General features: G+C 41.6%; 1 protein-coding gene across 1 annotated transcript in view; it reads right to left on the bottom strand.

The window, feature by feature from the left end:
- The window catches only part of CAND1 (cullin associated and neddylation dissociated 1), a 28,766-nt gene extending 27,802 nt beyond the window's left edge, over positions 1-964 (bottom strand). The window contains exon 1 of the mRNA XM_042815695.1: positions 794-964. Within this exon, the coding sequence (XP_042671629.1) occupies positions 794-861 (68 nt within the window). The 5' untranslated portion in view covers positions 862-964. The remainder of the gene's footprint in view (positions 1-793) is intronic.
- Positions 965-21,774: the final 20,810 nt, after the last annotated feature.

Raw genomic sequence — 21,774 nt, 5'->3', positions numbered from 1 at the left:
TTGATTTGGATGTCAGCAAGCTCTTGAACTCCAACCTAAGCACTGCAAAGCTGCAGCAATGGTGTAAAACCCAGGAGTGTTTCATACATATCTGTTCTGATGCACTCTGTTCAACAGCCCAAAGCTTCAAATGTGAATTTCTGGCGACTCATCTCAATGCAGATGAAGAAACGCAATCCTCCTTAAGCTAATGCTTTGTTAGAACCACACAAACAGATATATATATATTTAACTTATTACTGAGCGATCTCCAGAGGTCCCTTCCAGCCCCTACGATAGCAACACTACGATATTTCATTTTCTGATTTATTTTTTTTTCCCTTTTTATCTTTCCAGTTCTTACACAGCAACCAAGCAATTCAATCAGAAGCCCCGCTCGGAAACACAGCTGCCAGTCCCCACAGAACTACACCGGCTTCTCCCTCGGAACGCACGCAGTCTCAGAGGCAGCACCAAGCCACGCGGGGGGCACAGAGCCGCTCTGCCCACAGCTGCGACACCCGGGGCACGGCGAGCTCCGGCCTGGTCGGGCTGTGCGTGCGGAACGGCAAGAGCCGCGCGCCCGGCGGCCGGGACGGGCCCGGCTCACCCGGCCCAGCCCCTCGGCCCAAGCAGGCCGCCCGCGGCCCGGCCCCGCGCCTCCCACGGCCGCAAGCACGGCACGGGGCAGACGGCCCGTTCCGCACGGCGGGCCGCCGCCTCCGCCCGCGGGCTCGGCCCCGCTCTTCGGTGTCGAAGCCGGCACGGGCCGGGCCTCGCCATCACCGAGGCCTGGGGGCGGCGCGGGCCCCACCTGAAGTCCTTGTCGCTGGACGTCATCTTCTCCAGCAGGTTGGAGATGTGGTACGAGGCGCTCGCCATGTTGACGCCGGCGGCCTGCGGGAGGAGGAGAAGGAGAGAAGGAGGAGAGGGCGGCGTCCTGCCGGCCTGGCCGGCTCCACTTCGCCCGCTGCTGGGGACGGCGCGGGGCGGAGGTGGGGGGGGAGGCGGGCGGGCTCCGCCGCCTCCTGCGCTGCGGCTGCACGGGGGCGGACGGGCGGGGCGGCGGCCGCTCGCGCTCGGCGCGGGGTCGAAGGTCGCCGGGGGCCCCTCGCGCCGCCGGCGCAGCCGATTGGTTCCGCGCGCGGGCGGGTGGCGCCGCGGCGTACGTGGCGCGGAGCGTGCGCGGGAAGCTCGAGCCGCTCTGCCGCGAAGGACTACGAGTCCCGGCGTGCACCGCGCGCGCCGCCTCAGCCGTCGGCGGTGCGTGTCGGGATTTGTGGTTTAGTGGGACGACGGAGCTTCGGTTGGGGGCGGGGGTTGGCACAGCTTAAAAACCCATCCTGACAAACAGCAGCAGCAGTAGGTGGCAGCCAGCTGGGCTGAGCATGTGCACATTCCTGAGAGCTGCATTAGGGTTGTGTGGAGTTGAGCAGCACAGTGCCCAGCAGCCTCCTGGCACACAGCATAGCTCAAGTGTTGGTGTCAGCAACTACATAGAAGTGCATTTGTTCAGAGTCAGCTTGGCCTACCTCCTTGCTGTACATGGCGGTCTTATTGTTTTTCTGGGCAGCCTTTCATAGCAGCAGGAGGAAGGCCTGTGCTCTTTACCAAGTGAACAGGAGCTCTGAGGAGAAAGTTTTAGAGGTCAGGTGGACAGTAGTTGGCCGTGAGCCAACAGTGTGCTCAGGAAGGCCAGTGGTATCACAGAATCACAGAATGGCCGGGGTTGGAAGGGACCTCAAGGATCATGAATCTCCAACCCCCCTGCCACATGCAGAGCCACCAACATCCACATTTAATACTAGACCAGGCTGCCCAGGGCCCCATCCATCCTTGAACACCTCCAGGGACGGGGCATCCACAACCTCTCTGGGCAGCCTGTGCCAGCACCTCTGTAAAGAACTTCCTCCTGACATACAACCTAAATCTTCCCTTCCTCAACTTAAAACTATATCCCGGGCTGCATTAAAAAGAGCGTGGCCAGCAGGTCGAGGAAAGTGATCCTCCCCCTCTACTCTGCCCTGATGAGGCTGCATCAGGAGTACTGTGTTCAGTTCTGGGCTCCTTGGTTCAAAAAAGGACAGGAATCTTCTAGAGAGAGTCCAGTGAAAGGCCACAAAGATGTCTGGGACCTGGAACATCTCCCCTGCAGAGGAAAGGCTGAGAAACCTGGGGCTGGTCATCTTGAGAAGAGAAGGCTGAGACAGGATCTCACCACTGTTTATAAACAGCTGAAGTGTGAGAGTCAAGTGAATGGGGCCAGGCTCTTTTCAGTGGTCTGCAGTGATAGAACAAGGGGTAATGGGCAAAAACTGCTACACAAGAATACAAACATGAGGACAAACTTCTTTACTGTGAGTGTGACAGAGCACTGAAACAGTCTGCCCAGAAAGGTTGTGGACTCTCCTCCTCTGAAGATATTCAAGACATGGCTGGATGCTTTCCTGAGCAATCTACTGTAGGGAACCTGCTTTAGCAGGGGTTTGGACTTAGTGATCTCCAGAGGTCTCTTCCAACCCCTGCAACTCTGATTCTGTGAACAGAAATCACAAGTGGCTCTGTTGTGGCCTGTCATCCAGTCACCATGTACAAACAACTGTTTGGAAGCATACAGGTGCTAATTGCTGTGCTGGAAAGAGAGCTCAATACGTACTGTTTCCATCTCCAGATGCAGCTTGGTGACATGTCAGTGCTGTGCAGCAAAATGGGGGACAGGTAGGAATGAAGTGGGCAGCGTGGAGTTTAATCGATGGCATCGCAGAGGGTAGGATCTGAAGATGGGATAAGGGAAGTGGCAGTGGTCAGAGGGAGGAGGAGGATTTCTCAAGGAGAAATGAAGGGAAGCTCTCAGAATGAGAGGCAGCCCTTTCAAGTAGGCCATTTGCATTCATGACTTTGGTACTACGTCAGGATCAGGTGGTTATGGGACAGTGAAAGATCATCTATTAAAAAATGCTCTGCCTACATGGTTACCATGATGCATTTTACTGGGCAAGCATGTGAAATGAACCTAATGATAGAAAATGTTGTGTTATGGGAGAGGTCCTTTATATCAATCACTACTATAGAATAAAGCATTACCAGTGTTCATTGGAAGCAGATGCACTGAAGCTGGGAGTTAACTTTATAGATTCTTACTGTTTCAAATTAGACACTAAACCAAACTACTTCTCACTTTGGGAATTCTACAAACATTCACTTATGATAAAGTCATTCATGCAGAGAAAAAAAAAATCAGTTATATAGAACAATTCTATTCTGGTTCATACTTCCAACTGATACATGTTTTGTCTGTAGTGAGGCTGCATTCCCCAGTTTCCATCCCAGAGATTCTAATCCTGTCAATTTTCTCATTTCCAGGGGTATTTTATCTTGCTTATTTTATTTTCTCAACCTTTTTTTTCTCTTCTTTCACGTCGGGGTTTGGCATCATCATGCACAAATCTCTTCCTTAAAGGTTCTTCAAGGACTTGAAGAAGGTAGAAATGAATTCATAGCATAAAAATCATGTTTCCCTCCTTCTCAAAGAGAATCATAGATGGGAAAATATTTGTATATCCAAGGATGATATTAAAAGTAGGAATTTTTTCTTGCCACGGCAGTACAAGATGTAAATATAACTGATGGCCTCTAGCACATCCAGGATGCTTTGCAATCCTGTGCATTTTTAAAAAGATTTTAAAATCACTGAACGTACCTCAGCCAGCTTAGCATACCGCTTTTTAAACCTGCTTTCAAATTACTACCATTCAGGCCATGATGGAGGAAGTCAAAGTATCTTTTTGTTCAAGTACATTTATTACAATGGGGATTCAGTTATTGTAGATGCAGTGTTCCAGAGGAAGTTAGACACAGATAGAGGCTAATTGAGAAGAGATTTTTTTCCAGCTGATAGCAAACAGCTTCACAGATGGAGTGGTACTCCTGATCTGTTCCCTGTAGACATGCATATTAGATGCTCTTGGTTCATTCACAAAGATAGCTGAAAGCTTAATTAAATGCTGGAACCTGAAAGGATTTATCTTGCTTTATACTTGCAAATATATTCCCCAAATGCTGAAGATGAGAGAAGAGCAGTGTTCGTTTAGAGATGCATTCACAGCACCAGAATTTGAACCCTCACCAATTTGCTCTTTCACTTCACAAGGGGGTTGTGAGCCCATGATTGAGAGAGGAAACCGGGAATGCGCTGCATGTTGATACATCAGCATGTAAAGAGCTATAGCTTCACGAGGCTTAAAGGGAATCCTTTAGGATGACAAATTTAAAGCTGGTTATCAGTTTTTACAGCTGGTTTTGGGGAAATAAAAGGAAAATTGTTGTTCCAAGTCAAAAGCTGCTCACTGGCATAAGCGGATATTTTGAGCCAGGGAACCTTACAGTCCTGGTTTATCACTTAGATAGGTGACTGACTTTATACATCTGAACTTTGAATCCTGACAAAAGATTGGAAGAAAGACTTCAAACATTTTGTTGGATGATTATAGTAACACACTGCAGATGGAGTCAGAAAAGTGATCCTTAAACACGGAAGAAGAAGGAATGATATGACTATTTAACTTACAGTAAACAAATAGAAGTAACAATATTCCATATATTAGACCAGTCACATGGTTGAATGTGTGTTTTAAATGCTGTAATGCATTGTACAAAGTTCTGTGTTCCAAGAGATGGGGAAGGATTAGTTGTAGAACTGAAAACTTGGCTCTGGAATTTTAATCATAGCATTTCTCTGCTAAGATTTTTTAAAATTTCCTCTATTTTCTCTTTTCTTTCTCTTTTTTTATTTTTAAATTTGGGTGACGTCCCACAGAAAATGATAGCAATTTCTAAAGTAGAGAAAATTTGGAACTAAACATCAGCTTATTTTCACCTTATAAGACCAAAGTTTTAGTTGTGGGTTTTTTTTCTTCTTACAACTGGAAAATTGTTCACATGAAACTTAAGTAAAAATCTCAAGGTATCTATACAAAAACAATTTAAAGCATGCTACTGTGTTGATTCTCAGGAGTAGTCAATATGGGTTCACCAAGGGGAAATCATGATTGACCAAGCTGATAGCTTTCTGTGACATCGTCATTGGCTGAGCAGATGGGGGGAGAGCAGTGGATTTTGAGTACGTTGACTTCAGCAAGGCATTTGACACCGTCTCCACAACATCCTTGTTATGCAACTTAGAATATATGGGTTAGATGAGTGGGCAGTGAGGTGGATTGAGAACTGTGGATTGAGAACTGGCAGAGATCAGAGGGTGGTCATCAGCAGCACAGAGTCTGGTTGGAGGCCTGCAACTAGCGGTGTTCTCCAGGGGTTGGTGCTGGTTCTTGTGTTGTTCATCAGTGACCTGGATGGAGGGGTAGAGTTCACTCTCAGCGAGTTTTCTGATGAAACAAAGATGGGCAGATTGGCTGACACACCTGAAGGGTGTGTTACCATTCAACAAAACCTGGACAGACTGGGTCCTAGTGGACAACGGGTTGTTGGCCATGAGCCAGCAGTGCGCCCTTTTGGCTAGGAAGGCCAGCGTTATTCTGGGGAGCATTAAAAAGAGCATGGCAGGAAGGTTGAGGGAAGTGATCCTGCCCCTCTACTCTGCCCTGATTTAGACTACTGCCCCTATACTACTGCCCCTCTACTACTGCCACATTTAGACTACTGCGTCCAGTTCTGAATTCCCCAGTTCAAAAAAGACAAGGATCCCCTAGAAGGAGTCCAGTGGAGGGCCACAAAGATAATTAAGGGCCTGGAGCATTTTCCATATGAGGAAAGGCTGTGTAACCTGGATCTCTTCAGCCTGGGGAAAAGAAGACAGAGCGAAACTGATAAATGTTTATAAATATCTAAAGGGAGGTAGGAGGCAAATGGATGAAGCCAGCCTCTTCTTGGTGGTGTGTAGTGATAGGACAAGGAGTAATGGCCTAAAACTTGAACATAGGAAGTTCCGTACTAACATGAGGAAGAAATTCTTTATGGTAAGGGTGGCAGAACACTGGAACAGGTTGCTCAGTTATGTTGTAGAGTCTCCTTTTATGGAGATATTCAAAACCTGGCTTGATGCCCACCTGTGCGACCTGTTGTGGGTATCTGCTTTAGCAGAGGAGGTTGGACTTGATGATCTCTTGAGGTCCCCTCCAGCCCCTTTGATTCTGTGATTCTCACTTAAATGTTTCATTTTGAGACAATAGAAGATTCTATTGATGTACCTGGTTATGTACAGGTAATGTACTGAAGCAACTGACAAATGGGCTGAAGGGTGAATGAGTCTTGCTGATCACTCTTTGGCTTTCCAGTCAATGAACCAGCTTATGGATCAGTGAGTCTCAGTATGATATTGTGGCCAGTGCACTGCTGGAGTTGCAGTCAGAACCTGCTGTTCTTTGATCCTCAGCAACAGCACGACAGAAGGGTACACCAGAGACTGGGCAAAGTAGACAGATTCTTAATTTTTTCTGTATTTAGGGTAGCTGTGCCAAAAGCCCATTGGTACCCCGTTCAGTCCTTGAAATACCTTCTCCTAGAAGCAGTCTATGCCTAGGATGAATAGAGACTTTGGAGCAGTCACAATGGAGTACTTTTTGGCACACCTTCCCAATTAGGCTCACTTTGGCCTCCAGTAGTCAGCTGTTGGGATGCCCCTATCACTCCACAAATACAGACAGGTTCTGCCTCTTTATAACCTAATGGCATTAGGGCACACAGTACACCAGTATCCTCTACAGCCTTGTACTCCTGTGGTTCTGATGTGCTAGGCCATGGAATCCACATGGTCCTTTAAATCTAGTTGCCCTTTTCCCCTTCATGGCTAGAGGCAAGGCCCCTCTAGTCCTGATCAGAATATCCTTTTTGTAAACATGAAACATAATTCTTTCATTAGGGTCAGCCCTTCTGCTCCCCCTAGGTGCCTACTCAATAGAAACCAGGGCAGTAGTTTGTCTAGAACCACTTTTGGTTGCTATTTTTTCTTGCATTTTGCATACCTGAGCTTCTAGGGTTGAGGTAAGTTCACCATCCCACTTCCTCTGGTCCTTCCCATGGTCATGCAGGTAAAACCACAGCGTGCCATGTGCTGTGTGTCTGTGCTTTTCTCTCTCTTGAGCAGGAAAGCACTGACTTAAGAGCTGACATATTTGTCTGTACAGATGAGGAGGACAATATTTACCTTCTGGTTGCTGACACTGCAGCTATTTGCAGTGTCTGTGGTCTGCAGTTTTCAAACATTTGCCACATCTCCACAAGTAAAAAAATGAAATCTAGCTTTAAATATGAGACAGAAATGCAGATTCCGGGATGTTTATCTTTGTATTATTTTCATACCAAGTGAACTCAGTTCAGAGGACAATATTTTTTTTTCCATCATTACTACCTCTTCTGAAAATTAATCCAGGTTGGTTTTCTTTTTGATTGACCGTCTGCATTTTCATTCCTTATAACTCTAAATTTGTAATACCTTCAGAGCAAATTATATCAGCATACCCAGCTTTCCTCTTGTAATGATCTCAGCAATGCTTGTCCTGAAGATACTTGTCTCAAGTAAACTTACAAGCGCTTGTTTAATTGGAACTTCTGATGTTGAACAACATTGTTTATGTTTCAAAAGTAATACAAGTACAAATTATATGAAGTGTTTTTGACTGCTCAGGCTTATTAGAGACAGAGATAGCTGTGCTGTGAATTTTATTTGTTCTGGAACCCACGTGTAAGGAAAGCTTTGACTGACCAGATCAATAATTCAGAAATGTGTATGTTTTTACATTGGCTAATTACAGTATGAGCCAAACTTTGTCAAAGTGTCAAACTTCTCTATTTTGTAGTACTTTAAAACACTGCTGTTATTGTGTTGATTCTTTCTTAGGAGTTCTTTATTTCAGGACAGTAGAATGTGCTGTCTCTCTCATGTATGAGACTAGCAGAAAAAGGAGCAAAGATGGAAAAATACAAATATTCCTCCATGAATCAAGGTGACTGGAGAGGTCTAAAACCAAATCGGGATGAATAAGTTTATGGAACTGAGTATAACTTGACTGAATCTAATTTTGTGTAGCTAGACTGACTCATCCACAGGATAGTCTAAGGTGAAGTGACTCAGTGACACTCTCGTCTTGGAGCAGATGATGCCAATTGCCAGCCTACGTCATTTGAGCAACCAGCATAGTCCACTCAGGATGCATCTGTGTTGGCAACCACGAACTGACTCATGTTTGGGGCTTTTTATGCCCTGTGGATGTTTCATTGAAAGGCTGTATTAATCATCAGCTTGCATGCTGGAGCAGGGTGGTCTCTTAAAATGTGATGTTTTCTTTTAATTTTGCTGTTTGAGAGATGAACTCAAATTAATGGTAAGACTTACGCACTGTCGTACAAAAAGCTGAAAACCCTTAGATCAAGTGCAGATTAGGACCTGTCTTTGCAGTTTCCAGTCATTACTTATTTCTGCAAGGAGATCAGTGGCATAGCGCCGTAACAGGCTGAAAAACCACAAGGTCACTTTTGCTGCTTGCACCTACAGAACTGCCACTGCTTCCTTCATAACCTTGAGTCATATGATGCTTTGATTCCAAACCTTTAAGAGGATGAGTGGTAAGGTCCAAATCCCAGAACATACCAATGTGCTCGCTTGTGAGAGAGCTGCATCACTTCCTTCTTATCTAAACTTAATTAACAGCCTAGCTTGTTTGAGTGAAGAACACCTCAACTTTGCATGGAGGCAAGGCTGCTGAAGGAGCTGGGGTCTCCAAATCTGACCAATATCTATTGAATCTTAGGGCCTAGTTTATTTCAAAATCATTTTCCTCTTCAGTAAGTCATTAACTACATTCTTAAATATTATTGAGGTATTCCTAACATTCTAGGATTAGCAACCATGTATTGTAAAACCTGGGTATAGGCTAAACTTAGGAGTGAATGTTTGAACTTGTTAGAACCACCCTTAGAATTGTTAAACCCTCTGGGTATGTGCAGTTTCTATTCTATTTGTAATGAATATGTATATAATTGAGTAGGACTGCCAAGTATTGGTGGCTCCTGTGTAAACTTATGCATGTGAATGGCAAATGCAAAACAAAGTATCAAAAGAAGCAAGAACGCTGGCCGAGAATCTCATATATCTCATGTGCATCATTCAAGCAGGAAGAGGCTCTTAAAAGAAAACATCTGCAATTAGTTATAATAGTTTTGATATAATTAGATGCCAGTAAGAAAAATATGTATCAAAAAGAGTATGCTTAAATTTCAAAACAATCTTCAGAGATACCTCCTGTTGTTTTGTTATCTCTCTGGGAGTTAATGATGCCAGTACTTTGCACTCAGAAGACGTTTTTAATAACTTCTATCAAAAAGTAAACCCATGCTGCTACAGAATAATCCAGAGGAACGTAATTTAAAAAGCAAAAACAGTTCCACAAACTTTTCAATCTTTTCAAGTGTCAAAATGCTGAGTCCTATTACATAAGTGTTGCCTGTCAATCAAAGTTACACACTTGATTTAATTTCTTTTTAAATACTTTTGTGGTATCACCAATTTAAGGGCATCGTTTCATCTCTGTATTCAGTTACAATGATACAGGATTATGGCTTTGTTCTCTTATCGTGCAGCAGAGGCCAAAATTAGACTATTTTAGAAGTCTTTTTTCTGTTACTAGCCTGTTCTTCAGAGAGTCTGGAGCTAATATATTGTAAAAGCAATGTCATTTGAAAGGATGAAATACAGAGAGACGATTGTCTGCTCACATTCCACTAGATGAAGATGATTTTGTCTCTCAATGATTTCTAAAAGTATCCTCAAACTCTGTTCCTATAATATTTCTGGATGATGCAATGCATTTTTTGGCAACAAAGAAGTTTTTTTGTTTTGGTTTGGTTTGTTTTTTTTTTTGTTGTACCTGATGTCATCATTTATGCCCATGCAGACCCAATGTGAACAAGCTGATCTCATGGCATTTTGCAGTCAAATGTCTCAATGTGAGCAGTGTCACTGTCTGCAGCTGTGAGGACATGGAGGTCAGGAAGATGCAGTTTTGCAGCCTGGCCTCCATCAAGCAGTCATCAGTGTGGGACTGCAGGACAGGGCCACTGCAAGGAGGAAATGACATCTCCTAATCTCTTCTCTCAAAACCTATGCTGCCAAGAAGCGGAGAAACAGACTGAAAAAAATCTACTAGCCTCAGTTGTGTCTGAGTGCTGTTGTCCTTTTGAGATACAGGACGTTTTTACTTCCACTTTACTGTTTTCATTAAACCATAGAGGCTTATTGCTCTCAGGCCCTCTTCTTGTGTTGCTTTGATTCCTTGTGCTTCCTTTTGCACTGCTTTCTACATGGTGTTAACAGGGTCATAATGTGAATCCAGCAAAGGCCAAGAACAGCATGATCTCTGTGTATTATGTTAAATTTACACATCATCAGCTGCTGAGACTGAAAGAGACTTTCCATTATCCCCTCACAGCCTGCAGTAAGGCATCTGGCTGCAAGCCTGTGGTAGCATCATGGAGGAATGCTTCCTACATGCTTCAAGGTCAGCCTGTAAATATAGTTATTTTATGGCAATGGAACTACCCAATTTTAGTCAAAACTCACAACCGGAACATTACTAGAAGGGCAGAAAAACCTATGGGAGGAATTATTTTTGTTCAGAACTGTTTGACCACAAACTGATGCAGAGAGCTTTTATTTCAAGAAGTCAACTCCAAAATTATGTTTCTGTGTGGTGTGACTCATCCAGGAGTGCAGTAGTGCAATACCTGCAGGGCAGTCAAAGAGATTGGCAGTGATCCATAGTTTTTCACACTTTTGGGAGATCGGTGAATTGTGTAGCATGGTTGGGTTTTGAGAGCCATCTTAGTTAATTTAAGGTTGTCTTAAATACAACAAAGCAGTTTCTGAGAACTGAATGAATGCAGCATTACATTCCTTCAATCCTCTTATACTAGCGACCACCTAGGTGTCCAGTTAGATAATTCATAATAAATTTGCTTCTGTGAGTGATTACTAATAGGACTGGTGTGAAAATCCATTTTCATGCAATTTGTTAAACACTGACCAAAAAAGCAAATGTTACGGTGAACTATATTCTAATTTGTGGAGAGAGGAGAATGAAAACTGTCCCTCAATGTACATGTCTTTCAGGATAAAGGACTGGGTCATTTAGGGACTACTGTTAGAAGAGAGAGAATAGAACGGCTGCACAGTGCAATTATTCCTACATTTCCTACCAAATAAAAAGTCTCCTGTAAAATTGCTCTGTTTGTAGTTTCTGCCTCAAGATAACTTTTGCACATGCTGCTCAAAGATTAAACTACATCTATTGGAAAGAAACTGCCACTTGGGGTAACTGCCACTTGTTATCAAATGACATTTTTTGTTTATTTGTACTGCTAGGGCTGTAGAATTAGAAATTCCCTCTCTTCATTTTGAGCTTTATTGTAGATCCTCATCATGGAAGTTGTAGATGTCCCATCCCTGGAGGCACTCAAGTCCAGGTTGGATGGGGCACTGGGCAGTCTGATCTGCTGGGTGGCAACCAGCCCACGGCAGGGGTTTGGAACTAGATGGTCTTTAAGGTCCCTTCCAACTCAAGCCATAATAATTTATAATAATGTCAAGGCTTTAAACTTTATAGAAGGAAAAAGGAAAAATGGAGCATATTTTCTCATGTTTCTCTACAATAAAATACCTGTATTATTAATACTTCAGCCATATCAGTAATCCCACATTCACTCAAAAACCGCTTAGGTATTCCAACAAGTATAGGCTGTCAGTACTAAACACCTTATTCTTTTGTGGTCATCTCTATTAAGTCCTTCACTCCCTGATACCACAACCCTTTCTAATGGTGCTGCTGGTAAACCAATCCTTGTGCCAAGCATCAGTGCAGCATCCTTCTTGATGCATGTAAAATACAGGATGAGAACAATAACAAAGTAAGAACTGTGGCTACTTTTGAAAAATAAAATTTAAATATGGAGTTGTTCCTCAGCATATGTACTTCAGAATGTTTGCAGCAAGCTTACAGTGTGGATACACATAATGTAAAATAATGTTCCTTTAAAGAGGTATTTGATGACAGCTGTTCTTTAACTTTGTTCAGGCTGTATTCCAGAAGATTTTCTTTATGGAGATAAGCTCAGTAACATTCACGAGTAGTAAACTGTAGAATTATCAACATTCACATTTATTTATTTAGAGAATTAGCCATTGGAAATATATTTGCAGGGCTTGGAAATTATTTAGTGTGAAGCTAGCTAATCAGAGCCTTTCACAAAATAAAGCAAAGGAATAGTGACCGAATACACATCACTATGTTTGACAAACTGATATGAATCATTCAGTCCCTCAGTGCTCAGTGATTGTTTCTGTGTTGATTCTGTAGTGACACATTCTGTTTTGACAAGACCACTCTCTCAAGCTGTCTTTCTTTTGGCACTTACAGTTGGTGGCATATAGAGTCTAGTAAGGCCCAGCTTCTGATTCATTTTCCCATCAGGGAGTAAAATATCTGTGTAAACAGAATCAGGTGTAGATTCAAAATGGAACCTGGTAATTCACTGCTATATGATGTTGGTCCCCATCAGTAGTTCTTAAGAAAATCTGAAGAGGTTTAGAATGTATGTACCATAGTTTGGGTGTCATCAGAAACATCGTATTTTTTGCTGAATATAAGTGCCTGAAGAATTAGGCTACACTTCTAGAAAGAGAAGCAAAATAGACCATCAAAAAAGCACCTGTTCTCTGGATAGAACATTAAAAGTAAGAATTTCCAGGGTATTTCCAGTGATTAAGGAATGCAGACGAAGTGCAAAAGAAGTGAATGATACCCAAAATGCTGAATGGTACCAAGAATTAATGGAGCAATCAGACCTTCTTGGGTCTTTGGTTTCAAAGAATCATTTCTTTACAGTAGGAGAAAAATGTAGCAATCATAACCTTCAATTTGAGAATGGAAGACGCAGGGAGAGCAATATTCCATTATAGTTTGTTTTTCCTTTTTTTCCCTGGAGATCACAAAGTTTAACAACAGCTGAAATCAGGTTGTTATAGACAGTTATTGTTTCAGCTTTCATCACTATTTCATTACTTGCCATCAGTGAATATTTTCAAACAGCACATCCAGTCTTTAACATTGCTCTTCTCAAGTGATGCACCAAGACAAGCTTAGAAAGGAAATGCTGGATGATTATTTAATAACCTATTATTTAAATATGAGAAAGAATTAAAGGAAATCTTTAAAATAGTGTGCATTGAATTGCAAGCAGGAAATAGTTTCTTTCTTCTAGCAGGGCCACCTAAAAATAAAGATTCCAAGCCATGGGTGTATTGCACGTCCAATTGATGCTGACAGAGTGAAAGTTCCCAATATGTAAGGTTGAATCATACTGCGTGCCATTTGTGGTAGTTTTTCTTTTGCCTGTAAAAAAATATTGTGGTTCCAATAATAAAAAACATTTTCACTCCAATGCTGCAGCTTTATTCACATCCCTTTAAACAAAATCCAAGGAGCTGATGGCACAGAAGATGCTGGAATTATATATCACATCAACGCAGAGTGATCTAATTTACTGTGATGCAGAAGTCCTGAAGAAATGTGCTGCTAAGGCGATCCAATCAGCCAGGGTTTATTCCTTTCCTCTTCTAGTTGAGAAAGCAAAAAAAAAAACAACAAAAAAAAGATCTGAAAATTAAAGCTGTAGCTTCCAGAGAGTTTCCTTATCACTGAATCAGTCACAAACGGAATGCAGAAGTATTTCAGGGCAAACAGGCATTGAATCTACCCTGGTGTTTTTATCTTCATTTTAGAGCTTTGGTAATATTTCAGAGGACTTCATAACAAACCTGCAAAATGGGAGAGGTACGGAAATTTCACTGCAATTTTATACATGGGTTGCAACAACAGATCCCAAACTGAGACCTTCCTCTCTCATGGTCATAAGCAAATGTATGCCTAAAAAGTTATGTCCAAAAAATCTTACTGACATAAACAAAACATACCAGAATGCCTTCAGAGTTCATTTCAGACTGTGATGTCTCTGATGTTGATAACACAACCATGTCGGAACGCCCATAAGGCTCAGTGTGTTTGTGGTTGGATATGGTCTTGTACATCAAGGTTTGTGATTCAAATCCAAAATAAGTGAATACCATGGTGATTGAATTTTGTTTCTGCTATTGCAGAAATAGTCTCACAGTTGCTGGTAAACAGGCGTTATAGCACATACAAAATGTCTCACCACAATTGTCACCCTTGGAGTCCTCAGAGAAAGACATCATATTGATTGGAGCAGGAGTAAATAACAAAATTCTCATTAGCTCTTCAAGTGTTTCCCCTTTGGATGACTGATTCACATTAAGAAATTTGGCCTAGAAAAAGAGCAAAAAGAACCCTTGAAATTCTTCCCCCCTACAGTTTTTAGTACCAGCTGTTTGCTTAGCCAAACTTGGTCAATTTTCTTAATATTCTTAAACACTAGAAAGGCATTTTTAGCCCTATACAGAATCACTAAATAAAAGCTGAAAAGCAGCAACTAAAGGAAATTAAAGCAGGAAATCTATTTTTTCCTCAAGAAAATACATTTCAGATTTGCATTCTTCTCCATTCTCTCTTGGAAGTAATTAATTCTTTAGTCTTCTGCTTTGGGACAGGCTCCGCAGGGCCCCAGGCTGCTGGAGTTCAAGAAGCATTTGGACGGTGCTTTCAGACATAGAGATTTGAATTTTGGTTGGTCCTTTGTGAAGCCAGGAGTCGGACTTGATGAACCGTGTGGGTTCTTTCCAATTCTAGAATTCTTAGATTCTGTGATTCTATGAGCAGGTCATTAATCTGCTTAACAACTATAAATTTATATGTTTTCCCATTAAAGAACTGTTGTGAAATTCAAGTGGGCAAAATACTACATCTTCCTTCATTTTCTTTGGTAACTTAGGGGAATACAGGAATTAGGATTTTTCTCTCACAGTAGCAAATGGCAGGTTAGCTGTTAACTGTATGAGTTTTAGATTTAGGACCCTTACGACATCTGCAAAAAGTCCCATTATCTGATTGTATTCTGATTGATTTTATCTGGTGACTATGACCATAGGTAGGAAGATTTAAGGATATTTTACTTCCATAGCCATTTAACATCCAGCAGAAAGTACAACTGTAAGGTTTCTTGTCCATTTTGTGTTGTTTGTTTGTTTGCTAATCAGAAACAAGAGAACAATCAGGTTTCTGCATCCCTACCTCCTGTTCTAGCTACTACATAAACCGTATGGCTGTTAAGAGACAGGTCATGCAAAGAACATGAAAGACAGAGCTATGCCTAAAAGCCTGGCAGCAGTTCAGATGCCGTTCTAGGTTTTGAATCAGTACTTCACTAGGAGTGACTATTCTTAAGGTATGTTAAGATTTTCTGCATTTCCCTTGACCTGTTCAGTCTTGCTCTCACCTGTGTTGATGCTCTTTTTCAAATTCATAACCTGGAGGCAAAGTCCAACACCTTTCTAGCTATAGAAGCAAATGTATTACTCATTTTACTTGAAGGATCTCTTTGCCAGAGATGCTCGCTGAGAGAGATGTCAGCCACAGTGGCATTCCAGGATTAATTAAAGAGTTTGTCTGCCAGACATCCTTGAAGTCTGCTTTTTCTTGTCTTATTTTTACTTTTGGCACGGAGTGATATTTCCATACTTATTAAATGCGCGCTGATAATTACACGCAAAAGAGCAATTAGTGGCAGACAATTTAGTGGCAAAGAATTTATAATTTGGTTACCATTCTGAGATGACTGAAAGTGATGACAACTTATTTCCAGTCCATTGGACTTCTCAGCTGTATGAGTGATGGAGCCTTATAAATAGAAGTAAAACTGCACCAAATGAAACTTCATTTCAGTGATATGGTTATAGTGGAGCTTCCAGCTGAAGTGGCCATTTTTAACGCTCTGATTCTCCAGTCTATCTTTGTACTAAACATAAAATCATACCCGTGCAGTGAATAGTTACCTAAATGGCATGCGATCAGATGTTGCCTACACTCAAAATCTAAATTCCAACCAGGGACAGGTCACTGCTCATCAGTGTGTGCTGAGTGGCCTGGCCACATGCTGCCTCCTGTTCTTATCATAAAATAGTCCGAGTTTCATGAGTTAGCATAAATTATGTTTCTTAGTCAAAGAAACCCGGTGGTGACTGAGATCTATAAAGGTCTTCTGTAATTGTTTTAATAGAAACTTTAATTATCTGTCTGCAGGAACATGGTTTTTCTGTTCCAAAAATAATGTTGCAATTTCAAGCACAGTTACTAGACCAGAAAATGCAGAATTCCAATCAATCAGCTCATATAGGAAAGAAGGAATAGATCTGATGATTAATACAGAGAGCTCTTTCTGAAAGAGACGTTCAAGAAAAGTGCTTGAATATCTCTCTGATCATGGGCTCACTGGGAACCAGAATGTCTCACTTTTTTTGACAGTTTTTTCAGTTTGAAATGTTTCAGTCCATTTATGTATGGACAAAAACACGCAATTTCAGAAGAATTACTATCAAGTTCCCTTGTCCCCTATGATGTGCATCAGAGAAAAGATTTGCAAATGGTGGCTTCCTGGATAACCAGGAAGAAGGAGAATGCCTGGAAAAGAGAAGACATCATCCCAGTCCATAAGGCGTGATTTCTTTATCATATTTGGATATTTTGGCTGTTGTCTTTTTTTGTTTGTTTTTTTTTTTGCCTTGTTTACATTGCAGTTATGCAATGCCAGTTCTCTAGTGTAAACCTTGCTATCGATTATCAATGGGTCAGCCATCCCACCAAAAAAAAGGTGTAGAAAAAGGAGTGCATGTATGATTGATAGAGTCACATCAAAGAAATTTTGTACCTGTTTGTATTATAGTACTAGGAAATAAAATACAGATCAGGAACCAAGTTCAGAGATCCCTCTAAGACAGGCAGGGAACAGAATACAATAATGGCAGTTTTAATGCCCTTGCTCCTGTAAAAAAACACGTAGATCTCAGTTGTCTATGTCAACCTGAAGACTTGTAGTGGCACCGTGCCCTTTCAAATACTGGTTTAAGGCTCATATGAAAGGGATTCTGCTGTCTAGTGGTGAACAATTTCCTTTTGGATGCACCTGCTGGGTCTTTCCAACTAAGTATTGACCTAATCAAAACTCACACAGCTTATGAGACCTGACGTGACTACGGCCTGGCAGGTATGGCTTGTAATACTTCGGAATTCATCAGAAGAAAATATGTCCACTTTTTATTCTAAGCATCCAACTCTGAGCATGCATTATGATTTGTTATAAGCAGAAAACAGGATCTGTTTTGAGGCTGTGGTATTTTTTAAATTTATTTGCATGTTTAAGTAATTTTTCAATCTGACATAACAGGAAACTTGTTTTCTTTACAGTTCAAATATGATGAAAAGCATCCTCTAGCACTTATCATGAATATATACAACCGTGGCTCCATAATGAGCTTTCAAGCCAAAATCAGGGAGTCTGGGAAATCTTTTATAAGGCTGTACCTGTTGGGTTGAAGTCCTATAGATCACTGCCTATGCTGCTCTTACCAGTAGTTTTACAGCATCAAAGGAGGTTGTAGTTTTCACACCTATAATCTATTGCATAACTGTAACTGCGGGCATTAGATTTAATTCCTCTGAAATCCATGTGCACTTTTAATTTGCTAACCATAAACCAAAATAAAAAAGTCCAGAGAGCCACCCAGGCAAGTTTGTTTTAAAGAGAAAGGGTGTGTTTCTTTAATAATAATATAAGAAAAGCGACAAACCCAATAACACAGTTAAAGCGTTCACACCTACACAGAGGCTAGCAAAGCACAGTTAGAAAGGCAGTCTTATTTATATTTTAATAGAGCCTCCTGCCCTACTGGATGGAGTGTCCTTTCTAGAGGATGTCCCTGTTCCTCCCTCCAGAATTCCGTCTGTGCATAGAAAAAAAAAAAAAGGAAAAAACTTTACAAAATAACAAAGGATCGTTTGGGCGATGAAAAGCTATCACTTCTCTGTCCTAATCTGGGAAAAAATTAGCCTTTATGATAGATTGCAGGCGTCCATCTGGTGTGTGTGGGGCTGAAAATCCTTCCCCCTTTTAGCAGGGAGATGTCTGTCTTTCTCCCGAGCTCATTCTTCCCTGCCCGGCTGCCTACACATTAATAACAAGGAAAAGAATCCATTCAGTGATTGATACCAGCTTATGCTAAACAATGTCTCCTCCTGTTTCCAATAAACATGGCTGTTCAAATAGATTATAGTGTCTCAGAGCATTCAGTTCCCTCCCAGCCTGCCTTAGATGTCCTTTAGCTGCTTCTTTGTGATGGTAATGAAACTAAACAGCATTTCAAAGCAGGCTTTGATTAGCATGATAACCGTGTAGTAGTTTGATGGCCAGTGTGGAATGATTATCTAGCCTTCCAACACCAACAGCTTGAATGGAAAGTTATACAAGCTATTTAAATGCGTATGTGTGTGTTTGTGTTCACATGATATGTACAGGCATAACTCAGATATCAATAAAGAAAAGGTCCATCATTGATCTTGCCCTCAGACTGGAGTTTTCTTGATGCACAGGCTATTTGCACCTGTTTGCTATAGTTTGCCTGGGCTCTGCAAATGCATTTTAATAGGGGGCATTGCAGCAAAGCTCAGTAATTAATCTTACCGTGAAGAGCATCATCACATGCTAGTCAATCTACCAGGCATCACTGGAGGTGGTGTATTTGGAAATGGAGAACAGTGGAAAGATGTGTGAAAACCCAGTGTCTTGAAACACATGCAATGGTGTCAGTATGCACAGCAAGGGCTGAAACCAAAATGCCATGACACCATAAATGTGGTCTTCCAAATCAGATGTTTTGAGGTGAGGTCTTCAGCTGTAGCAAAGGATTAGATCTCCAGCAAAATTAGTAGAGATACCTGAGTGCATGCCGAGAGCATCTCCCATTCTCCCTTACAATATTCATTCCTTCCTTTCGGAAAATAAATGTCGGACGAAAGTTTATTTCTGTCCTGTATCTGTCTGATGTCCTGTATCTATCACAATGTGATGGATGGGATGAGGTGTAGTCCGTTGGCTATTTCACACTTGTTAGACTTTACAGTGCATGACTGATGCCCCTCGTTTCATTTCTTTTTTGGTTTCAACTTTCAGTTCCCCTTTTTAGTTATTTGAAGCACAAACACACACAAAAAAATACCTTAATTGAAATCATGTTTCCCCTGGAATTCATTTTTGTAATATTTGTACATATTTTGGCAGCCCTTCACAATACTGCATTTTAAGCAAGTGTATGACTAGTAACATTTGGTACCTTGCAAATAGAATTCTGGAACATGGAGAAGCATTGTGCCTTCTATATTAGCAATGTAAGCACCTGACAATTCAAGCAGAAAGCAAGAGATGAGCAGGTATGTTACAGAGGCAACTCCAGATGAATTGAGCAGCATTATGAAGCTGATCACTGTGACAGAAAACAATGTGTCATCTCTGTAAATGTGTTCAGAACCAAGGGCTGTGGTTACCACAGAACATCAAGAAGCTTTACAAAGGGGTTTATGTGCTTTTTACCTAAAAATACAAACAGCGTGAATCCAATATACACTTGGATATATTTTTATTTATTGCATATCTGACTGGTTTTACAAATTTCAGTAACTAGATATTAAAATAGCAGATACAATTTAGTGTGGGTAAATGTAAGCCCAGATACATGGGGAAAACCAGCAGTAATTCCACAAATGAAACAGTGGGTTATGATCTGACTGTTACTTGCTACTCAGAAATTAGGGGTATTAATACCTGTATTTTTAAGCAACTATTAGCTAAAATGCTCAAAAGTAGCTAACAGAATACAAGTAGCTTCTTAGAATGTCAGGTTGGATGGTATTTTTGCTGTCTTGGTCTACTGAAAGATGTCCTTGCCCATGGCATGGGTTTGAAATTGAATGGTCTTTGAAGTCCCTCCCAGTCCAAGCCATTCTATAATTCTATTAATAGGAAGGAAAACAGACCAGCCTAATGCTGCTGTGTAAATAATGAATGCAGAGGAACCCAGGTTGCCTGGATGAGTACAGGGAGACTGAGCAGCTGGTGAGCAGCTCTGCAGGAAAGGGCTAGGGCAAACAAGAGCCAGCTTTGCGCCATGGCAGTGGTGAAGGCCAAGAGAATGCTCATCTGTGTCAGAAGAAACACCATGATCAGGAGATTATATCCCATTCCTCAGCATTCATTAGGCCACAGCTGGAACACTGTCCACTTTGGGGCTGTACATTACACGCTGCATATGCTACATACACTTGCCCTGAAAGGAGAGACTGAGAGAACAGGACTTCTTCAGCCTGGAGGAATAATGGCTTTTGGCGGACATAGCAGCAGTACCAACTAACCACTACCTGTGCCTATAGAGAGGTTCAGGACCTGGAGCCAGACTCTTCCTGGTGATGTGTGCCAGGAGAACAGCACTGGCTTTGAAAGTGATACAGAGGCAGGTCTGACTGGCTCTAAAGAAAATCATTTCTCCAATGGCAATAATGAAATATTGAGAATAGGGGGTTGTGCTGTCTCTCTCCGTGGAAGTTTTCAGAACTCAGCTGGAGAAAGTCCTGAGCAAGTTGGTCTGACCTTGTAGATGGTCCATCTTTGAGAAGGAGGTTAGACACTTCTGAGGTCCCTTTCAGGCTGAATTACCTGGTGAGCCTGTTTTACACAGTGTATACATATCTAAGTTGTACAACTCCATTGCAGAATGCTTCAGACACTGAAGGTTAACATAGGTTTTAGAAGCTGGGCAGGATCGCCAAAAGGAAAACATCTGATAATTATTAATTATAACAGAATCTATCTCTGATCACTTGGAGGCTGGGAAACGTTCAGAGAAAATATTACAGTAGTTTTGCTATAATTTCATATTCTTCATCAGACAGCAGCTTTTGGCCACAGTCAGAGAGGAGTTACTGGGCTAGATGGACTGGCTGCCCAACTCTCAAACCATTCCAGCTCTTTTTATGTTCTTTCTTCTATAAAATACGCCATCAACATGATGTACTATTTCAAACCTCAAATTTTGCAGAGCTTTTAATTACAGGGAAGCGCAGTTTTTAGAATGTCATCCACACCCTTGGAAGGAATAGTAAAATAATGAGGCTTTTCAGAATATTTTTCAGTCAATTTTCATAATGACAGTATTTTGGGGGGAAATTGAAGATTGTCACTTGTTACCAGAAAGTACCAGAGATGTTGCAGAGAGATCTATTTTTACCTTTTTTTTTTTTTTTTTTTATGTTTTCCAAAGTTCAACAAGTTCATTGCAATCTGCCTTTCAAGGTCAACCATCTGAATCAATGATCTTCTTAGCTCCACCAGTTCTGATTTTTGAATAAAATTGTAATTACCAGCCTTTTAAGCACCAGCTGTTCTATTGAAACGGAATACTGGTGGTATACTCAGTCCTGGTGGAAAATATCAGTGTGCTGCTCTTCACTGAAGCCTCCTGGCTGATTGCAAGAAGCATTTATGGGCATAGAATTAAAGGGGCCACAACTGGATCCTGATTTTGGAATCCTTCATGGGTTTGGTTTGGGTCACAGCCACCTTTCTCCGTTTGTGGATGCTCTCGTTCAAGCTTGTTGTTAAACCCCTGCTGTCCTCATATAATACAAAATAGTGAAAAGGAAAGTACAGTGCAATCTAGTGTAATGTGTAAAGGGGTGCCTATCAGTGCAAAGAGAAGTACTTTGGGGAAATGCTCATCTCCATGTATTTAGGAGCACCAGGAGTGTGTAGCATGTTTATCAACAGGAGGAC

The sequence above is a fragment of the Centrocercus urophasianus genome, unplaced genomic scaffold, assembly GCF_019232065.1.
Source record: "Centrocercus urophasianus isolate 14NV4802_14NV808 unplaced genomic scaffold, USGS_Curo_1.0 seq_15, whole genome shotgun sequence".
In the NCBI taxonomy this organism is placed as follows: domain Eukaryota; kingdom Metazoa; phylum Chordata; class Aves; order Galliformes; family Phasianidae; genus Centrocercus; species Centrocercus urophasianus.
Note: the sequence above shows the minus strand (reverse complement) of the source record. Positions and strands in the feature narration are given on the sequence as shown.